This window comes from Carcharodon carcharias, chromosome 16 (assembly GCF_017639515.1).
Source record: "Carcharodon carcharias isolate sCarCar2 chromosome 16, sCarCar2.pri, whole genome shotgun sequence".
NCBI classification, from domain to species: domain Eukaryota; kingdom Metazoa; phylum Chordata; class Chondrichthyes; order Lamniformes; family Lamnidae; genus Carcharodon; species Carcharodon carcharias.
The window spans coordinates 19,873,462-19,897,642 of record NC_054482.1 but is presented as its reverse complement, the minus strand read 5'-3'; the positions used below and the strand labels follow the sequence as shown (position 1 = coordinate 19,897,642).

At 45.1% G+C, this 24,181-nt stretch overlaps 1 protein-coding gene across 1 annotated transcript in view; it reads right to left on the bottom strand.

Moving 5' to 3' along the window:
* The window catches only part of astn1 (astrotactin 1), a 2,752,121-nt gene that overhangs the window by 1,883,502 nt on the left and 844,438 nt on the right, over window positions 1-24,181 (bottom strand). Inside the window, exon 4 of the mRNA XM_041207794.1 lies at window positions 15,470-15,496. Within this exon, the coding sequence (XP_041063728.1) occupies window positions 15,470-15,496 (27 nt within the window). The remainder of the gene's footprint in view (window positions 1-15,469; window positions 15,497-24,181) is intronic.

Sequence of the window (24,181 nt, the reverse complement as noted above, 5' to 3'; positions counted from 1 at the left end):
CATCTGTTCCCAGCCTTCTAGCCCTTACGGATGCTTCCCTTTTCTTTTTGACTAATCTCACAATGTCCTTCGTTATCCAAGGTTCCTGAAACTTGCCATACTTATCCTTCATCCTAGCAGCAACATGTTGGTCCTGAATTCTTATCAACTGACGTTTGAAAGTCCCCCACATGTCAGTTGTTGATTTGCCCTCAAACATCCACCTCCAGTCTAGATTCCTCAGTTCCTGCCTAATATTGTTATAATTAGCCTTCCCCCAATTAAGCACCTTAACCCGAGGATTCCTGTTATCCTTATCCACCAGTACCTTGAAACTTACTGAATTATGGTCACTTTTCCCGAAATGCTCCCCTACTGAAACTTCGATGACCTGGCCGGGTTCATTTCCTAATACCAGGTCCAGTATTGCCCCTTCCCTAGTTGGACCATCTACATATTGTCTCAGGAAGCCCTGCTGGATGCACCTTACAAATTCTGCACCATCTAAACCCCTAGCACCAAGTGATTCCCAGTCAATATAGGGAAAGTTAAAATCACCCACCACAACAACCCTATTGCTTTTACATCTTTCCATCATCGTAGCTTGCTGCGCACTCCATAACCTAAAGCTGTAACAGCGGGGAGGACCTGGCTGAGGAGGAGATGGAAGAACTGTGCATATCATCCGATGAGGAGGGCGTCGAAGGGGATGATGATGAAGTCCTCAAAGGTGAGGATACCGGTGATGATGCCATCACACTGGCCAGACGAGGCAGCTACAAGAATCATGGAGGATGATGATAAGATGCAGTGAGGACAGTCCTGACATCCTCACCTTGCATCTGTGAACATTTGACTTCTTTGTGGCTGCTGGAAGTGCACATACCCTCAGTGCTCAGGCTCAGGTCATGAAGACACATGGGAGGCCCTAACAGTCACTAGATTCAATGCGGATGATGACGACATGCAGTGAGGACACTCCATAGATCTTCACATATGCTCATTGAATGTCTGACTCCCGTCTGGCTGAGGGCAGCTCGCTTGTGCTCTGTGATCAGGGTCATATCATAGAGGCACAGCCATGAAACTTTAAATGCACCTGATCCTTTGTCCTCCTTCAGCACCTGACCCCTTCAGGAGCCCAGCTTCACCGGTCACAGTTTCTGAAGAGATGGGGCCAGCCCCACCTCAAAGAGAGCACACAGAGAGAATCATGGAACTCTGTGATGTCTGCGCACGATGTTCCAGCAGCAAAGACAAGCACTGTCAAGGTGCAGGCATCACTAGCATGTCCAGTGAGTGTGAAGCCAGACCATTTCTCTGGTATGAAGGTTGCACACTGCACAGGGAGGAGGCCCTGGTCTGAGATACCAGCCTTTATCTTGTGCAGGAACCAAGGTTTCACCTCTGTGTGACAGGAACACTGATCATCAGAACAAGGAGCCAGAGGCAGGGAGACATTCTTGGGAGTTTATTTACAATAGTGAACATTCTACACAAGTGATTAACACCCATGCCCAGATTTTGCAACTACATCTTCTTAACCTTCATAACCCTGCCACTACATCTTGGTTCTGCCCTCGGTATCCACAGCGGAGGTGGAGGCAGATTGCTGACTGCTATGCCCTTTCTGTGATGACCTTGGCAGACATCCACTGGAGGGCTGAGACCTGGAGGGCACTGGCCTGCTTTGGGTGTCGTGCTGTGGGCCAGCTGCACCCTTCTCAGCCCGTTGAGCTTGAGCTTTGGGTGACACAGCAAGTGGGGATTTGGATCGGCCAGACATTCCCAGAGCCATCTGGATGGATGGCCCTGGGATGTTGATCTGCTGGCCGTCTTCCCTATGGGTGCCCGAGGGCCTCTGGCTGACTCCTTGAGGAGAAGGGGAAGCTGGAGTGAGATTGAGCTGCCCCGCAACGCTCTTGCGTTGACACTGTTGGAGGCCGACTATAGTGTTGGCAATGGGGTTTAGCCCATGCAGCAGAGCAGGATGAATGTCCTGGAACAAGGTTTCCATAGTGGTCACCATTCTGCCAGCATTGACCTCATTGCATTGGTATGCTGGCACTATTACCTCAGAATGAATACAAGGGACTCCTCCATTATGCCTTGCAATCTGAAGAGTGTAGCAGACATCCCTTCCTGATGGCTCCATGCTTGCCTTTGCAGCTTCAGCAACTGAGGTACGACCAAGTCTAGAGACTCCTCATCTGACTCGGAGTCAGCAGATTTCTGGCCTCCAGCAGTCCTCCCAGTGATGGAAACTTGGGAAGTCCCTGCCTCCACCTGCTGTGGATTAGACAGGCAATGTGTTCACCAGATTGTGACCCCGAGGCTACTCTAAAGCTTGGTCCCACCGAGGCATGTGTCTCTGTGCTGGTGGAGGGTGTGCGTGAGCGCTGTGATGGATCTTTAATGAGGGTGTCATCAGATTCTTCTTCCAAGATGTATACTGGTCTTGAGTCATGGACCCAGCTCGTGGAATCCGTCGGCTGCTTCCCAGATGTGCTTGTGAAAGCAAGGAGAGTTCATTCATGTATGGCAGGAGACTGTAGAACAGGCTTCCAAAGTCTGTGAGGGTCCTCGTGTCGTGCACTCCTCCACCAGTCTGTGATCTCCCCTTTTTTGTTGTGTGCCAGCTGGTCCTGCATGAAGACAGATGGAGAGAGTGTATACAGGACGCCTGCCAGGCCAGATGAGAAGGATGCCTGGCATGTGTAGGTACTGAATGGTGCCATGGACAGGATGAGGGCATGATCCACAGGGCAGATGAAGATGTGTGTGTGAGAGAGTGAATGATGATGTCCCTTGAACTGGTAGTGAATGAGATCCCTATGGATATGTGATGGGTTTGCAGTGTGTGAGTTGAGAGTGATGAGAAGAGTAAGTTACTCTGGCGGAATGGAGGAGATTAATCATCCTCTTCCAGAACAGGGTGGCTGACATCTTTTGCAGCGCGTTGGCCCTGACCACTGTTGTCACCGCCTCCCATACTAAATTTGAGACCTTGCTTGCTGGTCTTCGCCCAGAGTGAGGATAGCGGACTCCACGGTGGGCCTCCACTGCATCCAGTAGGTGCCTGAGGGAGGCATTGCTAAATTTGGGGGCAGCATGTTTCCCCCCTTTGGCAGCCATGACTTTCCAGCAGCTTTCAATCCTTTAGAGAGAGCTAGTTCTGAGCAGGGGCACCCTTTAAATATGGCGCCCAGATTACTGAATGTCGAGGGTTAGGTGGGCGAATCAGAGGCTGCCCCGCCAGTGATCCGGAGTGTTTCCCGTGAATGCATTATTAATGAGGTGGGATGCAATGGGAATGGGATGATATGCGCAAAAACCCACCATTGCATCTGGCAGGTCAAACGGCTTTTTTCATGTCCACTACTGCACCTAGTGCAAATCTGGGACAATTCCGCCCACAGATTTCAGTAAATTGCTGAAACTGATCACCCTCATCAATAAAGAACAGGTTTCAACCTCAGAGGGGACTTAAAGATATGGAAACTCTTCCAGGAAGCAGCCTGTTCAGAGAATGGCCCCAACTTCGGGGCTTTGAGATTAGCTCACACCACAACCTACGAGTGACAAGAAAGATTTTTCTATTTATTCCTCTTGATGGCTGTAGCAATTTTGGTTTTATTTAGCGTGCAAGTACCTTTAAGAATAATACATGTTAGGCAAAATCATATAATCTGTAGTAACCAATAGGGGAGTAGCGCGGGCTACCTCAGAATCTATGTAGAGATGGAGGCAGAGTTGAAAGCACATGTGTAGTTGCTGCTGAGTATTTTGTAAATAAACTTAATGCTCCCACCTAAGAAGCATCTGCAGATCAACTCTATCATTAATAGCCCGACATGGTCATCCCACAATATTTGCCATTTTCTATAACAACAAACAATGACCTGTACTACGAAAAGGCTGAAGGCAGGTTTCAAATAATTATTTAGACTTCACTTTGGGTTCATCGCATGCCATTGCTCTGCATCAATATCCTTCCTTATATACATATAGAATCTGAAGTCTGTGTCTAAACAAGCAATGGTACAGCTGACACTAGCTACAACATATTGTTTTACTATTCTATTTCGGGCATAGCACCAGTTTTGCTTAGCTCCCAAAGTTTGGCTTTAAGCACCTAAGTGTATCTTCCATGGTGATGGGTCTGATCTGAGCATTCCATTTATCCTCTATATAGATTGCTCTGTTGAATTGCCCAGCACAACAAGGAGACAACTGAAGGAATTACTATTGATCAAGGGTCCAAACTAGAGTACATGAGTTATATGAGTTGCAGTTACCATTATATTTTCAAGCACCTGGAGGTTTGTAAAGAGCTGATCTTGGCTGAGTGTCCCAATGAATAAGATATTATCAGTCAGAACACTAAGATCAGGTAGTATCCATAAACACATGAAAAGGTAGAAATTGGTCACTATTGCATCCATTTCCTACAATGTCGCAGGCCTGCATTATGCTTACTGACATATTGGTAAAGACAACTCCGTAGGTAGAGTTAAGGGTAATGTAGTAGAAGTAATATAATTGGAATTTCAAAAAGCCTTTAATAAAACAGCTACGTATAACACTCATGACAAAGGTTGAGACAGGAGTCAAGTAGCAGAATGGGGACAAGGTTAGTTAAAAATATTTACTTAGTCTGGCAAAATGTGGGAAGTGGTGCACCACAGGAATTGATGCTGAAAACACTTGTTCATCCTATACATAAAAATTTTAGACTCGGGAATCAGAAGGACAATTTCAAAGTATGGCACCAAACTAGCAATATGGTTAACACTGGGGAAAACTGCAAAAAATAGAAGATATTAATAAACTTGCAGAATGGGTGTGAAAATGGCAAATCAATTTTGATATAGATAAGTGTGAAGTTGTGCATTTTGGTAGGAGGTCACATGTTCATTGGAAAATAAGTGTCTAAATTAGGTAGAGGAGCAAGGGGTTCTATGGGTATAGATCTGCAAATAATTCAAAATAGCAATGCAGGTTAGCAAGGCAATAAAATGCAAACAAAGCACTGAGGTTCATTTCTAGATGGATAGAATGAAACATGGAAAAGTTATGTTAAACTGATATAGAACTTTGATTAGGGGTGAGATCAAGGCAGCATTTAAATGAGTGTGGCATCAAGAAATTCTCCACTGATTGGAGTCATGCCTAGCATAAAAGAAGATGGGGGTTGTGGTTGTTGGAGGCCAATCATTTCAGACACAGGACATCATTTCAGGAGTTCCTCAAGGTAGTGCCCTAGGCCCATCCATGTTCAGCTGTTTCATCATTGACCTCTTCTCCATCACATCAGAAATGTGAATGCTTCCTTATGAGTGCACAGTGTTCAGTACCATTTTTGTGACTCTGCGGATACTGAAACAGTCCATGTCCATATGCAGCAAGACCTGGACAACATTCAGGTTTGGGCTGGTAAGAGGCATTGCACAAGTGCAAGGCAATGACGATCTCCATCAAGGAAGAATCTAACCATCTCCTCTTGACATTCAGTGGCATTACCATTGCTGAATCACCCACCATCAACATTCTGGGGATTACCATTGACCATAAACTGAAATGGACCAGCCATAAATAAACTGTGGCTACAAAGGCAGGTCAGAGGATGGGAATTCTGCAGCAGGTAACTCATCGCCTGACTCCTCCAAGCCTGTCTATCATCTGCAAGGCACAAATCAGGAGTGTGATGAAATATTCTCCACTTGCCTAGATGAGTGTGGCTCCAACAACAGTTGAGAAGTTTAACACCATCCAGGACAAAGCAGCCTGCTTGAGTGGGATCTCATCCACCAATTTAACCGTTCACTCCCTCCACCACCGATGCACAGTGGCAGCAGTGTATAACATATGAGAAATGCACTGCAGAAACTGACTAAGCTTAAGCTTCCTTCGACAGCACCTTCCAAATCCATTACCTCTACCACCTAGAAGAATAAGGGCAGCATGGAAACACCACCGCCATGGACAAAAAGAGGTACAGATAACAGCTGCATAATTGAGTTCTAACTTTGTCCTCCTATCCAATGTTACCCCAGTGCATGACAAAAGAAGGCTGCTGACTTTCAGAAACAGATGGCCTTGCAAGACTCACTAGTGGTGGAAGCTGTCCTCTTGAGAAAGGAGATTTGTGCACCATGGAGCCATTATTATACCCCCAGACAGGACCTCAGCAATCCTAGTAATCTGCTGGAGCACATTGCTGGACTACTGTGAAAGCCTGAGTGCCCTTTGAGCATTGTCATCTGCAGCTATAACGGCAGCAGTCTAAGGCTGTAACTCTTTCAAGTACAAACCAGTTTCCATCTGTTTCAGATGAAGTTACATTGTTTCATAGTTTGCCATTGTGAGATTTGAACTCATGATCTTGGGGTTACAAACCCAGCACCATAACCACTTGGCTATTTAGGCCAAGCTATCAATTATTTCTCTCTAATGGAGAGAGATGCCTATTGTAACTCTTTCAAGTACAAACCAGTTTCCATCTGTTTTTTCAGATGAAGTTACATTTTTTCATAGTTTGCCATTGTGATATTTGAACTCTTGATCTTGGGGTTACAAACCCAATACCATAACCACTTGGCTGTTTAGGCCAAGCCAGTCTAAGGGTGTAATTCTTTTGAGTTAAAACCAATAAAACCAAATAAACAAAATTGGGATAAATCAGGCACAGCCCCTAATTCAGGTCAGCTGTAAAACAAAGAACAAAGTTTAAAGGAAACTTACAAACTTTAAATCAAAATGTGATTAAAGGGGTCAACAAAACACCCCAGTCCCCGCGGTGCCCACTGAGCACGGAAGGCCTCGAAAGTGTCAGCAGACACCGTGTGCTCCCTCTCCAGGGACATCTGGCCGCGAACGTAGCCGCGAACGTAGCCGCGAAAGAGGGACAAACAATCGGGTGGGACTCCCCCCATCGATCGCCCGCTGCCTAGACCTGTTAATGGCCAACTTGGCCAGGCCCAGGAGCAGGTTCACAAGGAGGTCCTTGTCCTTCCCGATCCCCTTCCGCACCGGGTGCCCATAGATCAGGAGCGTGGGGCTGAAGTGCAAACAAAACATCAATAAAAGGTTTTTCAAGTAACTAAAAAGGGAGTGCAGCCTACAACACCCTATATATGCATGGTCCACGGACTCCACAAGACCGCAAAAAGGGCACGTGTCCTGAGAGTCCGTGAACCTATGCATTCTCCTATTATAGGGGACTGCTGCATGCAACACCCTCCAACCCAGGTCCCCGATAGAAAGGGGGAGGATACCTCCGTAGACGGCCTCCCATCGGGGGCCTCCGCCGCCGGACGGCAACAAGGCACACCAGGGCGTGTCCAGGTGGTGGACAAGGGCGAGAAAATGGAAGGTGTGCAGCAGCAGTCCGTACAAAAAGCCCCTCTTTGCCGTGCCAAAAGGCACAGAGGGCATGTCCCTGAGGCGGCTCATATTGCGGGGCACCAGCACCCGAGGGAGGGTTCGGGGCTTAGGGCCAATGTGGAATTCTGTCCAAACAGGGGAACGTTCAGATGGAAGACCACCGCGCACCTGGGCCACCTCAAGAACTAAAATAATATTGGGTCCGAGCACAACCGTTCTCAGGTCTTGGATGGCATCGGCTGCGACCTGGACACTCACAGACGCGCGACGCACCAACTCCTGCGGGAGCATCCAGCCCAGTCCTCCACCACCCAGCACGTCCCCGATCCTAGTCACCCCTGCGGCCACAGCCCTCCTCTCCGCCAACCACTGAAAGGGACGGAGGGGCGGATTCCTGAGCAGTGGCTCTCTGACGATAGCCGCTACTCCTGACGGGGGAGAGCTGCGTCGCGAGGCAACCATATTCCAGACTTTGATCAGGTCCTGGTAAAAGACGGGCAACGCCTGCAAGGAGCCACCAAGGCCCCCATTGTTTCATAGTTTGCCATTGTGAGATTTGATAATCTTTTAAATGAAAACCAAATCAACAAAATTGGGATAAATCAGGCACAGCCCCTAATTCAGGTCAACTTAAATTGAGACATGACATGAGGTAACTCTTTTGAGTACAAACCCGTTTCCATCTGTTCCTATTCAGATGAAGTTACGTTGTTTCATAGTTTGCCATTGTGAGATTTGAACTCTTGATAATCTTTTAAATGAAAACCAAATCAACAAAATTGGGATAAATCAGGCACAGCCCCTAATTCAGGTCAGCTGTAAAACCAAGGACAAAGTTTAAAGGAGCCTTACAAACTTTAAATCAAAATGTGATTAAAGGGGTCAACAAAACACCCCAGTCCCCGCGGTGCCCACCGAGCACGGAAGGCCTCGAAAGTGCCAGCAGACACCGTGTGCTCCCTCTCCAGGGACATCCGGCAGCGAACGTAGCCGCGGAAGAGGGACAAACAATCGGGCGGGACTCCCCCGTCGATCGCCCGCTGCCTGGACCTGTTAATGGCCAACTTGGCCAGGCCCAGGAGCAGGTTCACGAGGAGGTCCTCCTCCTTCCCGACCCCCTTCCTCACCGGGTGCCCATAGATCAGGAGCGTGGGGCTGAAGTGCAAACAAAACATCAATAAAAGGTTTTTCAAGTAACTAAAAAGGGAGTGCAGCCTACAACACCCTATGTATACATGGTCCACGGACTCCACAAGACCGCAAAAAGGGCATGTGTCCTGAGAGTCCGTGAACCTATGCATCCTCTTATTATAGGGGACTGCTGCATGCAACACCCTTCAACCCAGGTCCCCGATAGAAAGGGGGCGGACACCTCCGTAGAGGGCCTCCCATCGGGGGCCTCCGCCGCCGGACGGCAACAAGGCACGCCAGGGCGTGTCCGGGCGACGGACAAGGGCGAGAAAATGGAAGGTGTGCAGCAGCAGTCCGTACAAAAAGCCCCTCTTTGCCATGCCAAAAGGCACGGAGGGCATGTCCCCGAGGCGGCTCATATTGCGGGGCACCAGCACCCGAGGGAGGGTTCGGGGCTTGGGGCCAATGTGGAATTCTGTCCGAACAGGGGAACGTTCAGACGGAAGACCACCGCGCACCTGGGCCACCTCAAGACCCAAAATAACGTCGGGTCCGAGCACGACCGTTCTCAGGTCTTGGATGGCATCGGCTGCGACCTGGACACTCACAGACGCGCGTCGCGCCAACTCCTGCGGGAGCATCCAGCCCAGTCCTCCGCCACCCAGCACGTCCCCGATCCTGGTCACCCCTGCGGCCACAGCCCTCCTCTCCGCCAACCACTGAAAGGTACGGAGGGGCGGATTCCTGAGCAGCGGCTCTCTGATGATAGCTGCTACTCCTGACGGGCGAGAGCTGCGTCGCGAGGCGACCACTTTCCAGACTTTGATCAGGTCCTGGTAAAAGACGGGCAACGCCTGCAAGGAGCCACCGAGGCCCAGCTGTTCTATAAACAGGAGCTGCACGTCATAATTCAGGCCGTGCACCTGACGGAAGAAATACGTCGTCAGGGTACACCACCTAGGAGGAGGCTCGATGTAGAGGTATCGCTGCAGGGTCTGAAAGCGGAAAGTCGCCACCTGTGTGCGTAGGCACACTAGCGCCTGACCACCCTCCCTAAGCGGGAGATTCAGAACCTCGGCTGCGACCCAGTGCAATCTTTTGTCCCAGAAGAAGTCGACTAACAATCTCTGGATTCTTGTGACAAAGTCCGGGGGAGGGGTCAAAGTGACCAGCCGATACCACAACATGGCGGCGATCAGCTGGTTTATGACCAGAACTCGACCTCGGTAAGATAGCACTCGGAGCAGTCCTGTCCAGCGCCGCAGGCGAGCGGTGACTTTCGTCTCCAGTTCCTGCCAGTTTGCCGGCCAGGATTCCTCAGCGGGTCAGAAATGGACCCCCAGGTAGAGGAGGCTGGTCCTGCTCCAGGTGAAAGGCCTGAGCTCCTCGGGTAGGGGATCCATCTGCCACTGACCGACCAGGAGTCCAGAACATTTAAAATAACAATTTGGGATGCAGTATCTGAGTAAATTGAGACATGACATGAGGTAACTCTTTTGAGTACAAACACATTTCCATCTGTTTATATAGATGAAGTTACATTGTTTCATAGTTTGCCATTGTGAGATTTGAACTCCTGATACTCTTTCGAGTACAAACCTGTTTCCATCTGTTTCAGATGAAGTTACATGTTTCACAGTTTGCCATTGTGAGATTTAAACTCTTGATCTTGGTGTTACAAGCCCAGTACCATAACCACTTGGCTATTTAGGCCAAGCTTTTTCACGTTTCCATCTGTTTCAGATGAAATTACATTGTTTCACATTGTGAGATTTGAACTCTTGATCTTGGGGTTACAAACCCAGTACCATAACCACTTGGCTATTTAGGCCAAGCCCTAAGCTTTTTGAGTACAAACACATTTCCATCTGTTTATACAGATGAAGTTACATTGTTTCATAGTTTGCCATTGTGAGATTTAAACTCTTGATCTTGGGGTTACAAACCCAGTACCATAACCACTTGGCTATTTAGGCCAAGCCAGTCTAAGGCTGTATGACAACATGTTGGGCTTGCATGTCAACGAGTATTGATTTCATGACCTCAGTCTGAGCTTCCTCTGCATTAAGTGGCTGCCACCTGCGCTGCAATGAAAATTAAGACATTGGCCACCGGACACTGCATTATGGTTGATTCAGCAAGTGCTATCATGGAGTTAGCCACTGCTTCCACACAAAACCCTCTGCCAAGTTGGAGTCGCACTGCTCCATGCCCCTTGACAGTGATATCAGGCTCTGTGGCATACCTGACAATGCACTAAAGCACCTCTGTGTGCATGCCCATTAATGTTCTCTTGTATGCCACCCTATCAAAGTCATCATCTGACACCTCTGAGACAGAATTTGTCGACAGCACCCTCTTCCTCCAATGTGTTATCCTTTCCCTCTGGTCTGGCTGCAGTCTAGCCATGCCTGGTGACTCAACACTGGATCCCAACTTTATACTACTTTCTTAAGTTTTGAGCAGTGCCAATATTTGAGTTAGTGATCAAAACTAGGGCATCATAAATATAAGATAGTCACTAATAGGCCCAATGAAGTTTCAAGATGAACATCCATGCCCAGAGAGTGGTTTAAAGGTAGAATTTGCTATCACATGGTGCGGTTGAAGCAAATAGCACTGATGCATTTAGAACGAAGCTAAATAAACACATGAGGGAGAAAGGAATAGAAGAATATGTTAATAGATTTAGGTGAAATAGGGTGAAATGAGGCCTGTATGGAATATAAGTACTGGCATGCTCCAGTTCAGCCAAAATGTTCTTGCTGTAAATTCTGTGATTGTATGTAATTTTGGTTGTATTCTGGTTTCCAGGTTGTGGTAAATGTTTTCAATGTGCCCCTGGATATTGCCAATTCCTATTCTAACATGTTCAATTACTAGAAAATATTAGAACTAGAGCTTAAAGTGTTGTGACTTTTAATGTATTTCACCTTTGCTAAATTAGCTAGAGTTTCAGCAAATTGATACTGAATTGCTTCTTTCTGTATAATTATGTATCAAAACATATGACTTATATTGAAAATAAAGTTATTTAAAAGCTATTCCTTTTTAAATGAACTGGTGCTTTCTGACTTAATTACAATTATATTTGTTACATTTCCCAGTTAAATGTGTCTCAGTGCTTTCATTCAATATTATTTATTTATTTTACATCAAGCTAAATTGAAACCATGTTATGTGTGCCAAATAATTTCTTCTGTATCCTGGCATTAGAACCTCCAGCCATATTGGAATAAAAAAAATAATGTATGAACAATAATATTCCTCAAATTATCTGCACCGACTGTTATATTATTTATTAGCCCCATTAAGGGAACATTACTGAAAACAGACCAATCCAAATTCCTGAAATTTGTACCGAGCTAATTAAATAGCATGCTCATGTTTGTAAAAAAAGGCAATATATTACCAGTGGTCTGGGATGATAATTCCATGAGCTATAATCTAGCCATCCCAGAATAATGGAACTAGAACTATACACAATATTCTACGGAACTCAAACCAGAGTATACTCGAGACTTTTACAGCTATAGGCCAACAACATCCATAAAGCTATTTTTGTTTCACAGTATTTTGCCAGATTTATTCTTTGTTATTCCAGTTGACTCTCCCAGTTTCTAAAATTGTGCAATTTTTGACATAAAACTTTCAAATGTGATACATTGACAGTGTAAGCTCTAATTATCTCACACAATATATGCAATCAAAAACTTCATAATTCTGTTTCTGCTGAAGGTGTTACTGTGCTAAATACTGTGCCTGTAACAGTGAGATGTTTAATTGCATTGAGCTGCCAATGACTCAGACTTTGTGAGTATCATCAGCAAAGGTACTGGCTGCCTGACAAACGGATTAAATAGCTCCAGCTTTTTCAAATTGTGTGGGAAACGTGAGGGAGGTGGGTCAGAACTAAAAGGCAGCAGAAGGCAAGTTTCAAATAATTTTATAATTGTAAGATTCTTTAGGGTCCTTGAAATAACGTTCATTAATTAAGATATTGAAATGAGCTCACTGTGGCAGACAAAATGGAAAAATTAGAGACATTGTTTCCAGTTCTGCAACATTCAAGAGGCCATAAATGAATGCCACACCATGCAATTAATAATATCCTTAATCTGATAGAGCGCTATACCCTTAGCTTTCGTATTTTAATTTGTCAGATCCTGAGCTACAGCTGACTGAACCTTTAATATACCAGAGTGCTACACCAATAACTTGTGATGGACAGACAAGTTATCAATAATGCAAATGATAATGTTGTTTATCCTTAGCACAGCTGTTAAAATTAACATAAATGTTTCAAAGGGATAGAAATGCAGGTCTCATTTCAGAAGTAACAAAATAGTTCAAAATATGGCAAGTGGAATAAGGACATTTGAACGTATTCTATTTGCAACAGATAGTACAAGCCTGGGAAGCATTTTAATTCATTGGAAAATTGAAGTGCACTATAAGTGAAACACTAAAGGCAAATTACTTGTTCCCAATTGGGAGCACTAGGTTACTGTTAAAACCTCAAGTCTGAATACTTTCTACAACATCATGAAAGAAGACCATGCCAAAAACAAGTTGACTTCTTCACCTTCCTCCATCGCCAAAGGTGCATATGCATGAAATTCAAAAAATAAAGTGGTTTATATTTGTGATCTGGGAGCTTATTCAATTAGCCATGCAGGGAGGTTACAGAGTCAAATCCCTGTCTGTGCTGCTTTGAACTTGGATGGTAGTCATTGAGCAACAGGCCGACGAGTATCTTGGGATATGAAGGGTAAATTCAACAAAGATTTGTGATTTTGTTTTTACTATCTAGTCAGTCCTGCTGGATGTGAGCATGCACAGATATCAGGTGAGAGTGGAAATGGGCTGAATTTTGATGCTCATGCTGACTCCCTCCCAATAATCATGCATAAATAATACTGGAGAAGGTGATGGGTGTGATTAGCACCCATGGAACTTAATGCTAGTAAGAAGATAATGTTTTCAGGAGATTATGTGCAAAACACAATAGGAAAGAAAATTCCCTCGTGAATGATACTGAACTAGATGGGTCTTACTCAGCACTCAACATGCATAACGACTTACAAAGCAGAAAGCAACAAAGCAAACAGAATTTTAAACAATATAGGTCAAACTGGTCAGATGAAGTCATGCTCAAAATACCTAATTCTCTCGTCAGACCAGGCTTCAGGTGCTGTTTCCAATTTTAGTCACTGGGACAGTTCGAGCATGGAGCCAATTCAGAGAACAGCCATGAGAATGATCCATAGTCTCAGAGGAATGAGATAACTGAGAACATGGGAGAAACTTGGGTTTTCCAGCAGCAGAAGGATTGAGATGTGACCTTAAAGAGCTGGAATACATTATACACTTTGAAAAAGTTAAAACTAGAAAATAATTTAAAACTAGACTGCAGGAACTGGTCAAGGAGCAAGATCAAACTAGTGAAAGGCAAATTTAGGACTCAAGAGTAGGAAATTCTTCTTCATACAGAGTGATCCACACATTGTATTGCTTTCTTGGTAATGAGTAAAAAAAAAATACAGAATCTTGGAGGGATTTGAGCACTGGCTCTTTATTCCTGGATGAACCAATGGATTTAATGGCCTTTTCATTTGTGGGGATATTAATGAGAAAAAATTATCAAAGATATTGGAGGTTGGAAACAGAAAGTTATCAGAAATCTGGAAGCTATAAGCAAAGCATACAAAAACATGAAGGTGTAATTCAAAACACTACCAAGAAAATCAGTGAAACAAGAAAAATTTGACTTCACTAAGGAAAGGATCATTCAAGGAAAATGGTTACCAAGAGGTTACAATCAACCAAAGAGTTAGTGAAAAAGAACACCATATTCATTGAAGGATAGATGGTTTTTGAAGAAGTTACCTCACAAAGAGAAAGGAAAATGGGTAGCTAATGCAGGGGTATGGTATTCGTGGACTTTGACAGTACTCCGGTCCCACATCCAAATGATCCTTCCTCATGCTTGACCCTATTGTAGTATTATTTAACCATCGCATCACAATTAAATCCACCCCCAAAATCCATAAATGTACTTTCCAGAATATGTTGGATTAAAAATAGAAAATCCAATGATACAAACATAGTGGAGAAAAAAAATTAAAAAAACACTCCAAATGTAACTGGCTGTCAGAGTTCACAGTCTTTATAGAATGTTGAAAGATTATATTTTTCCCTATATCCGCCCTTGAAGACAACAGTTTTCTGTGAGTTGCCAAAACGTCCATCAGCACTGGGACTGTTCAATGATTCTTCACATAGCAAACGTTTAAGTGCGTAGATAACTGAAAGGTCAAGTGGCCTGATGCATTTTTTGGTGTAGAGTGTTCACTATGGAAATTAAATAAAATTCCATTGCAGGCATACCACATCAGTGTCAGGTATTATCAATCACAGCACAGTTACAATGCAGAGTAAATCTATCTTTACTCTGTCCCAATAATGTTATTTGGAGGAATCCTCAGAGAAACACTAAAGGACCGATGTGACATTTGAAACTTTACGCATCGGGTATCCTTGCTTCAGTTGAGTTACCCTAGCAGTTGGATGCTGCAGGACAATGTTCATTGGAACTAAGATAGGTATATTCATATTCTTTGCATGTCAGACTTTGTAGACAGAGAAGACTTTCATCTTTCAGTCTCAAATAGACACAACATCAGGACCCAGAGGTGAAAGGGTAGTTTTGGAAAGAACTAGAAAATATATTCCTTGTGAGATATTACCATGGCCAGGATTTTTAGGATGGCAGGGTTTCCCTACCTGCCATCTAAAGAATTAGCGGGGAACACATCCCCACCAACATCGTCTGCCCCGCAGTGATTTCACACACCAACAAGCGCTAATTGGCTGGAGATGGGACATTCGCTCTCCACTAGAAAGGAAGTCCAACCTTAGACAATTGCTGGTCAATCTGATTGGCTGCCAGCTCTCTAACCCGTGCAGGCACCGGAAGTTGCAGTGGCCAGGACTTGGACTGCAAGCAGTCCCCAGAGCCTAACTCTTGGGATTCCAGGACCCGGTAAATTTTGGGCGTCTTGGGGTGGGAAGGATAGGGAGGGTCGATGAAGGGGGATTGGGGTGTCAGCGGAGAGGCTGGGATTGGGGGGGGGGGTGGTGGGAACAGGGGCATCCCCAGTTAAAAGAGGACTGTTGATGGGCACCCACCCCACCGCTTCCCACCCGAGGCCTGAACCTGATTTATTTTCGGGCTTCCCCCATACCGCAGAACTCCTCCCACGAGCCTGAAAATTCTTTCCACCCCACCCCCACTAGAGCTGTACCTTGAGTGCCCTGCCATCCATTCTTAACTAACACATTTGTTTAGATAATATCACCAACTTCAACACCTCTGTGTTCTTTTGTTCTTTTGTCTGTGACATCTTTTGACTATCTGCTCCTATCACTGCTTGCTTGTCCCTACAACCACACCACCCCCCCAAACTTCTCTCCGCCCCTCCTACCCCCCCCCACCTTAAAGCAGCTTATATTTCACCCCTCTCCTTATATTCACTCAGTTCTGTGGAAGCATCATGAGGACTCGAAACGTCAATTCTTTTCTTCTCCACCGATGCTGCCAGACCTGCTGAGTTTTTCCAGGTAATGCTGCTTTTGTCCTGAAAATTAAGGCTGGGCAGGAAACGACCCTTAGGTGATCATTAATTGGCCACTTAAAGGCATCAATTAGGACAAAGGAGGATGGGCCAGTTGAGGCCTCGCCCACTCCAGCGTAAAATTGCAGAGAGGTCGAGTAGATGAGAACCCAAAGGAATAGCCATCCAAAGAATTCGATGCTCACCCCTCCCCACCCACAAACCCACCGGCGGGGGAGCAGAAAACTCTGCTCCTTGAGTCAGAAGGAGCAACATTCCACTTCAGTAGAAATAAACAAATAAATCTTATAGGAGAGCTCTGGTCTGGTATTATGGAGATTGATAAAGTTAACTCTCAAGCCAAAGTGATTAAAATGTTGGGACCACCCACTTGTCCCTCAAGTGCGAAGTGGAGATTCTCTTAAATTGAATGGATTCCGAAGCTCAGTATGTTCTATTCATACTTTATTAACATCATGTATATATTAAAAGCCTTTAACAAACTGTCTATCTGTTCTTGTGGTGAGATTGGGAAGGAAGCCTTAACAGATGAGAAGGAATTGGTCATTTAAAAATAGATGAAATCATGAACACTACCAAATCAACAAGCAAGTGCTTATTATTTTGTTTATCAATATTTTGGGGCTATATAAATGCACATTTCCATACATATAAGCTTGATTTCACCTTTTGGTGTTTCATGGTGCTGGGATGGATTCAAATAGAGTGTCTTCAAGTACCAGTAAGTCAAAATGAATATATTTTTAAGTCTTGGCCAATTGAGCCAATGTGAGGCAACAAAGTAAATGAAAAAATATATATGTCAAATGAATTGTTTAATGCTTTTGGATCAAGTGCCAACTCTCAAACACACATAGTTATATAGAATTAAAGGGACGGAGTCCTGGTAGGTTCCACTGAAAGTCACCAGAAATTGTGTAAAAATGAAGGACATTGCAACAAGAAACTTTAGCAGAATGTAATTAATGTAGACACTCCAGTGTGCGAATTCTATAATATAAATATTATTATTACAAACACTGGACTTTACATGGTTATGTTTTAAAATGTTTCTTTTAACTTAAGGTAAAAGTAGGAATACAAGTAACACCTCGGCTTGGAGACAGGCCCACGTAAACTGGTTGCCATGAGGAAAAAATGTAAGCAGAAAACCATTGAAATGGTTTCCACAACTTTCCACACTAACTCACTGTAAAGGGGAAGCTGCTTTGTGAAATGCAGAGAGAGAGAGAGATGAAGCAATTACTGATGTGTGGAGAAACAAAGTAGCTACTCCTTCATGGAGCAGAAGAGGACTGTTTTGTGTTAACAACCAAAAAGGATGCTGGTGAGAGTTGATTTTCTGTTCAAAAGGAAAGGGGTCAGAGCCAGTGAGGCTCTTCAAAATTTAAGGATCAAAGAGTCACCAAGGTGGGCCTTGCTGGTGAAAGTCGGATCTGGAAGACTCAGTCTGAGTGGAGCGGCTTTTGAAGGATAGTGGAAGTTTTGACCTAGCACGGCAGAGAGAAGTGAGCTTGCTTGAGAGCCAGGTGTAAGTTTGAAATTGTGTTTGTAATTCTACACATATGCCAGAAGTGTGGTGCACAGTGAAAGAGATTACAGGACATATCTTGATTGCATTAGTTAGTTAATGCAAAAGTACCTTTTCTTTAATTTGGTGAATTAGTCGCCTGTTAATGTTTTATCTATATTGATTTTTTTTGTTACAGTGTAAGTTTTTAAAAGTGAAATTTTGTCTACTAGTTTATTTCTGTTGGCCATTTGAAAAATTCATCTCTCTTTAAGAATCATCAGTCTCTACGGAGATCATAAAATTGTAACGATACATGAGACAGAGTTAACATTTTTGTCCAAGAAAAATAGTTTGAGTTGCCACAGGACCAGAGCATATGAATTCCAAATGACAGCATCATGTAAGAGAAAACACAGTTGATGGGCCAAAATGAATGCATTCCAACATCATGGGAGGCAAAGGCTCACATCTATTTTCCAGGTGTAAAATGCATACCTAAACCCCTAAGTCTCTAAGTGGGTGTGAGTATGTGCAGAGACCGTTGGGTGCAAGGGTAAGCAAGGACATTGTTTGTAAACGAACTCCATGAGCTCTGGCAAGGAGCATGTGCTTGTCCTGCCCTCCTATGCTGCAGGAAGCACTTGCTCATAATGAGCTTGAAATGTACCATCCACGTTATTGCTTATGCAAAAAAAAGCACCCAGAGTCTACACCTGAAGTAATGTGCTGAGCCTGCTGCACTCAGGAGAACCAAATCTATATGTCACCTAACGCGCAGTCCTTAAAGAAAGCACTGCAGAATGCAACTAACAAGTTTAATATTTAAAATATACTGGCCTGAATATGGAGCGGGGAGGATTAGGAATCCTTCTCCTAGTTCCATAACCATAACTACCTACTCTTAGTACCCCCATCTAATAGCATAACTCCACATTCTAGTCTAAGTTTCTAAGTCCATAAATGATAAAAACATTGTTAAAGTCTGCAAGTTAAAAGAGCAATATTTATCAGTTTTCTAGGTTGCAATGGATAAATTTATTTCAGCATGAGAATCAGAGGGTTACCAGAGAAGCAAGCAGCTTCTGGTTAGGAAGTTATATTTCAGTCCTTTTTCTACTTGTTAATAGTGTCACTGGACACCAGGAATTGATGGTCACAATTGGATCAGGCTTAAATGCTCTATTTACTTCTGATACATTTCTGATAAGCAGTGGAGAATCAATGACTAACAAATTGTATAAAAGCTGCTAATTTGGTATCAATGACATTAAATTGACAGTAGTAGATGACCACCAGATTAGTGATAGCTGACCCAAACAGATTAGAACAATACCAAGTTTGAACATCAGTCTGCGCTGAGTTTGGTTCATCTTAACATAGTACTAGGGATGCTACAATTGATCTCAATACTCCACGGCTGAGTGGCAGGGTGCAAATGAAAACTATTGGTTTGGGTATCTGATCACTATCCACTGACATGTGCTAGTAGTAAACATGTAGAAGTGGCAAGAACACTTGGCAAGAAGTGATGTCCATGTGATCAAATACCACGTCGACCATATCACTCTCAACTCTGAGTCAGAAACTATGGGTTCAAGCCCCAATCCTGAGACTTGGCGATATTCAAGTGCAGAACTGAGAGGGCACAGCACTGTCAGAGGTACCACCATTCAGGTGTGATGCTGAACCAAGGTCCATCTGCCCTTTCAGGTGGGTGTAAGAGATCCTGTGGCACATTGCCAAAAAGAGGCATGTTGCCAAAGATTACCATCTTGCACTCATCAGGATAAATGTAAGAATAACAAATTTCAAACAATCAAGACAATTTTTACTACGGAGTAAAGGGTACAGATTGGCCATTGCTCATAAACATCATCACACGTTGCATAGTTATCTCACATGCACAAAGCTTGCAGCTTGCAGGTATCATTGTGTGCCTGTGTACGATGATGTCAGCATGTCTGCATCCTTCAAAGTTCCTTCCAGCTGAAATCACACTCCTACCCCATCCCTCTCAGCTGGACTAGCTACTACTCCATGCACCCAGTTGGATGCACTTGCCGATTCTGTTCCCTTCCAGCAGGATTCGACGTTTCTCCACAGCTCCCTCCTCACTAAACTTGCGCAGCTCTCCCACTCCTTCAATGGACTTGCAACTTTTCCCCTGCTTCCTCAAAGCTAAACTCACGGTTTCTCCCTGACTCAGACTCACAGCTTCTCCCTGACTCAGACTCACAGCTTCTCCCCAGCTCAGACTCACAGCTTCTGCCCAGCTCAGACTCACAGCATCTCCCTGACTCAGACTCACAGCTTCTCCCCAGCTCAGACTCACAGCTTCTCCCCAGCTCAGACTCACACATTCTCCACAGCTCAAACTCACAGCTTCTCCCTGGATCAGACTCACAGCTTCTCCCCGACTCAGACTCACAGCTTCTCCCCAGCTCAGACTCACAGCTTCTCCCTGACTCAAACTCACAGCTTCTCCCCAGCTCAGACTCACAGCTTCTCCATGACTCAGACTCAGATTCTCCCTGACTCAAACTCACAGCTTCTCCCCAGATCAGACTCTCAGCTTCTCCTGAGCTCAGATTCACAGCTTCTCCCCAGCTCAGACTCACAGCTTCTCCCCAGCTCAAACACACAAATTCTCCCCGACTCAGACTCACAGATTCTCCCTGACTCAAGCTCACAGCTTCTCCCCAGATCAGACTCACAGTTCCTCCCCAGCTCATGCTCTCAGCTTCTCCCCAGCTCAGATTTTCCCCAGCTCAGACTGACAGCTTCTCCCCAGCTCGGACTCACAGCTTCTCCCTGACTCAAACTCACAGCTTCTCTCCAGCTCAGACTCACAGCTTCTCCCAGCTCACACTCACAGCTTCTCCATAGCTCAGACTCACAGCTTCTTCCAGCTCACACTCACAGCTTCTCCACAGCTCAGACTCACAGCTTCTCCCCAGCTCAGACTCACATCTTCTCCCCAGCTCAGACTCACAGCTTCTGCCCAGCTTAGACTTACAGCTTCTCCCTGACTCAGACTCACAGCTTCTCCCCAGATCAGATTCACAGCTTCTTCCCAGCTCAGAATCACAGCCTCTCCCCAGCTTAGACTTACAGCTTCTCCCTGACTCAGACTCACAGCTTCTCCCCAGATCAGACTCTCAGCTTCTCCCAAGCTCAGACTCACAGCTTCTCTCCAGCTCAGACTCACAGCATCTCCCCAGCTCAGACACTCAACTTCTCCCCAGCTCAGACTTACATCTTCTGCCCAGCTCAGATTCACAGCTTCTCCCCAGCTCAGACTCACAGCTTCTCCCCAGCTCAAACACACAACTTCTCCCCGACTCAGTCTCACAGATTCTCCCTGACTCAGACTCACAGCTTCTCCCCAGATCAGACTCACAGCTTCTCCCTGACTCAGACTCACAGCTTCTCCCCAGCTCAGATTCACAGCTTCTCCCTGACTCAGACTCACAGCTTCTCCCCAGCTCAGACTCACAGCTTCTCCCTGACTCAGACTCACAGCTTCTCCCCAGCTCAGACTCACAGCTTCTCTCCAGCTCAGACTCACAGCTTCTCCCTGACTCAGACTCACAGCTTCTCCCCAGATCAGACTCACAGCTTCTCCCCAGATCAGATTCACAGCCTCTCCCCAGCTCAGACTCACAGCTTCTCCCCAGATCAGATTCACAGCTTCTTCCCAGCTCAGAATCACAGCCTCTCCCCAGCTTAGACTTACAGCTTCTCCCTGACTCAGACTCACAGCTTCTCCCCAGCTCAGACAGTCAGCTTCTCCCCAGCTCAGACTCACAGCTTCTCCCCAGCTCAGACTTACAGCTTCTCCCCAGCTCAGACTCACAGCTTCTCCCCAGCTCAGACTCACAGCTTCTCCCCAGCTCAGACTCACAGCTTCTCCCCAGCTCAGACTCACAGCTTCTCCCTGACTCAGACTCGCAGCTTCGCCCCAGCTCAGACTCACAGCTTCTCTCCAGCTCAGACTCACAGCTTCTCCCCAGCTCAGACTCACAGCTTCTCCCTGACTCAGACTCACAGCTTCTCCCTGACTCAAACTCACAGCTTCTCCCCAGATCAGACTCTCAGCTTCTCCCCAGCTCGGACTCACAGCTTCTCCTCAGCTCGGACTCACAGCTTCTCCCCCACCCTCTCCCTGACTTTGTAAAAACAAGTGCAAAGTATTCTTTAAGAAGCATATCCTCTGCCTTCACAAACAGTTTACCCTTTTGATCTTGAATAGATTCTACTTTTTCTTTCATTATCCTCCAGATCTTTCGTATTCAACACTGCAACACTGGAAGATAATTGCAGGTTAATTTTACATGAGTTACTATTTGATTTGCAAGGTTATCAGTCAATATCTGATCGATGTTTTCAGTTTTTCTTTTAAAATAGGATGCACACTGCTGGTATTTTTTCATAAGGTTGTTCTGTGCAGTGTGATATTGGATTACTCACATCTTCATTTTCTGAGCAATGACACTATCCTGAATGTCATTGCTTTTCCAACCATATTGACAGATTTCCACTTCAGGTTCAACGGGGGTTGGGGGTGTGGCAGTGGTGGAGGGGTGGGGGGTGGTGGGGGTGCAGTGGTGAGGCAGTTCACACTTGGAAATTAACCGAGTAATAAGCTGAACTTGAAGGCAAATTTTAGGAAAGTCAATACAAATTTGATGATATACCAGGGGCACACCAAATCAGTCAGAAAATGTCAACTGGTGCAGCAATTTTAAGACAAATACCAAAATCTGGAAATTAAATTTCTGTATTAGCAAGTACAGTCATTCATTGGAACGGTTGGAATTGACCAATCAAAATTGATGCAGCCACTGACAATGAAGTTCCATAAGTAACATTTAATAAAGATTTTGAGGATGGGATTATCTTAACTCTAGAGTTTTTCCAACGCGTACTGTTGAACCTTTTTGTCTTGCACTCGTCAGGACGGACACAAGAATACCAAATTTCAAAGGGAACAACAATTTATACCGCATGGGTGCAAACTCCACCCCTTATCTCATGCAGTATAAGATATTGTTCCCTTTGAAATTTGGCATTCTTGCATCTGCCTGATGAGTGCAAATGAGAAGAGGTGAGGTAAGGTTTTTAAAGATGATATAACGGAAGGAAGAACTTGCTTTGCATAGTTTAATTCACAACCATGGAATGTCCTAAAGTATTTCACAACCAATTAAATTCTCACAAGTCTAATATAGGGTAAGGCATCAGCTGTATGTCTACCTACAGGTTGAACAGGCCATCTTAGACGTCTTCATTATTCTGAAGAAGAGTCATGTTGGAATCTAAACATTAACTTTACTCCTCTCCCCACAGATGCTGCTAGACCTGCTGAGTTTTTCCAGCACTCTGCTTCTATTTCATGTTAAGTGTCTCATCTGAAAGACAGTGCTTGCACTGTCAGAGGTACTGTTTGGAGCAACAGCCAAGAAAAGTATCAGCGTTGAATGAAAGTATCAGTCAAGAAGATGTGTTCAGTCTCTTCAACGCGGATTCAAACCATGGTCTTCTAACTCAGTGTAAAGAGGATTATCACTGAGCCAAGGCTGACACAAAAACAGAAACAGAGCTAAAGGGTTAGAAAAATGAAAATGAAGCAGAAGTCAGTCAATTTGTTAGATGGGGAACACAGTCATGACAAAAAGACTCAAGGTGGAAGTTGCTCTCAGGTAATTTAAAAAAGTCAACACATGAAATAAGCCTAACTTGATTGCTAACAGAAAACCACTAAAGGAGCTACCTGAAGAAGACATAGGCCAGGATTTCCCAGTTGGCGAGTGTGGGGGGGAGGGGGGGGGGGGGCCGTGGGATGTTGTCGGGCGGAACTTCCGACGTCACCCCGCCTCATTTTAATTTTCAGGTCGGCAGGGGCTCAGCTAAATCAGCTGTGCACCCGCCGACCGGTCGATGGCCAATTGAGGCCATTGACAAAGTAATTAACATAATTAGTGCACCTACCCATCCAACCTTAAGGTTGACAGGCAGGCGAGGAGCCCTGGTGGGCATTAGAAAAAGTATGAAACCTCATCCGCAGGCAAACGTTCATGTAGATTTTTAAAAATTTAACAAAAGTGCATTTAAAAGCAATGGACATTTCCCACCTCATGTGACAATGTTTTCCCCTGATGGGGGGAAGATTCTGCCCATAAGCCTAGACTTTTGCTCCTAAGGTGGACATGTAGTGTTTGGAAAATTCCCGACTCGACCCTCCTACCTTGAGACAAAAGCCCCCAATGGCTACATTTTCATTCTGGGTTTGGGAGGGAGAACAGGTGCATGTTGAAGTCAGGCCCACCACCCAGAAACATTGTAGAGATAGCCAGGGGAACCCCGAGTGCCAAGATGGCCTGATTAAAAGGAACACCTTGGTGCCCGGGACTTAATTCCAGTTGTAATAAAAGTAGTTAGGCCCTCTAGCCCTCATCCCTCACATCTCCTTGCCCCATCCATGCGAAATCATGGTCCCCCCCCATTGCCCCTCATACTTCCATGCCAACCAACA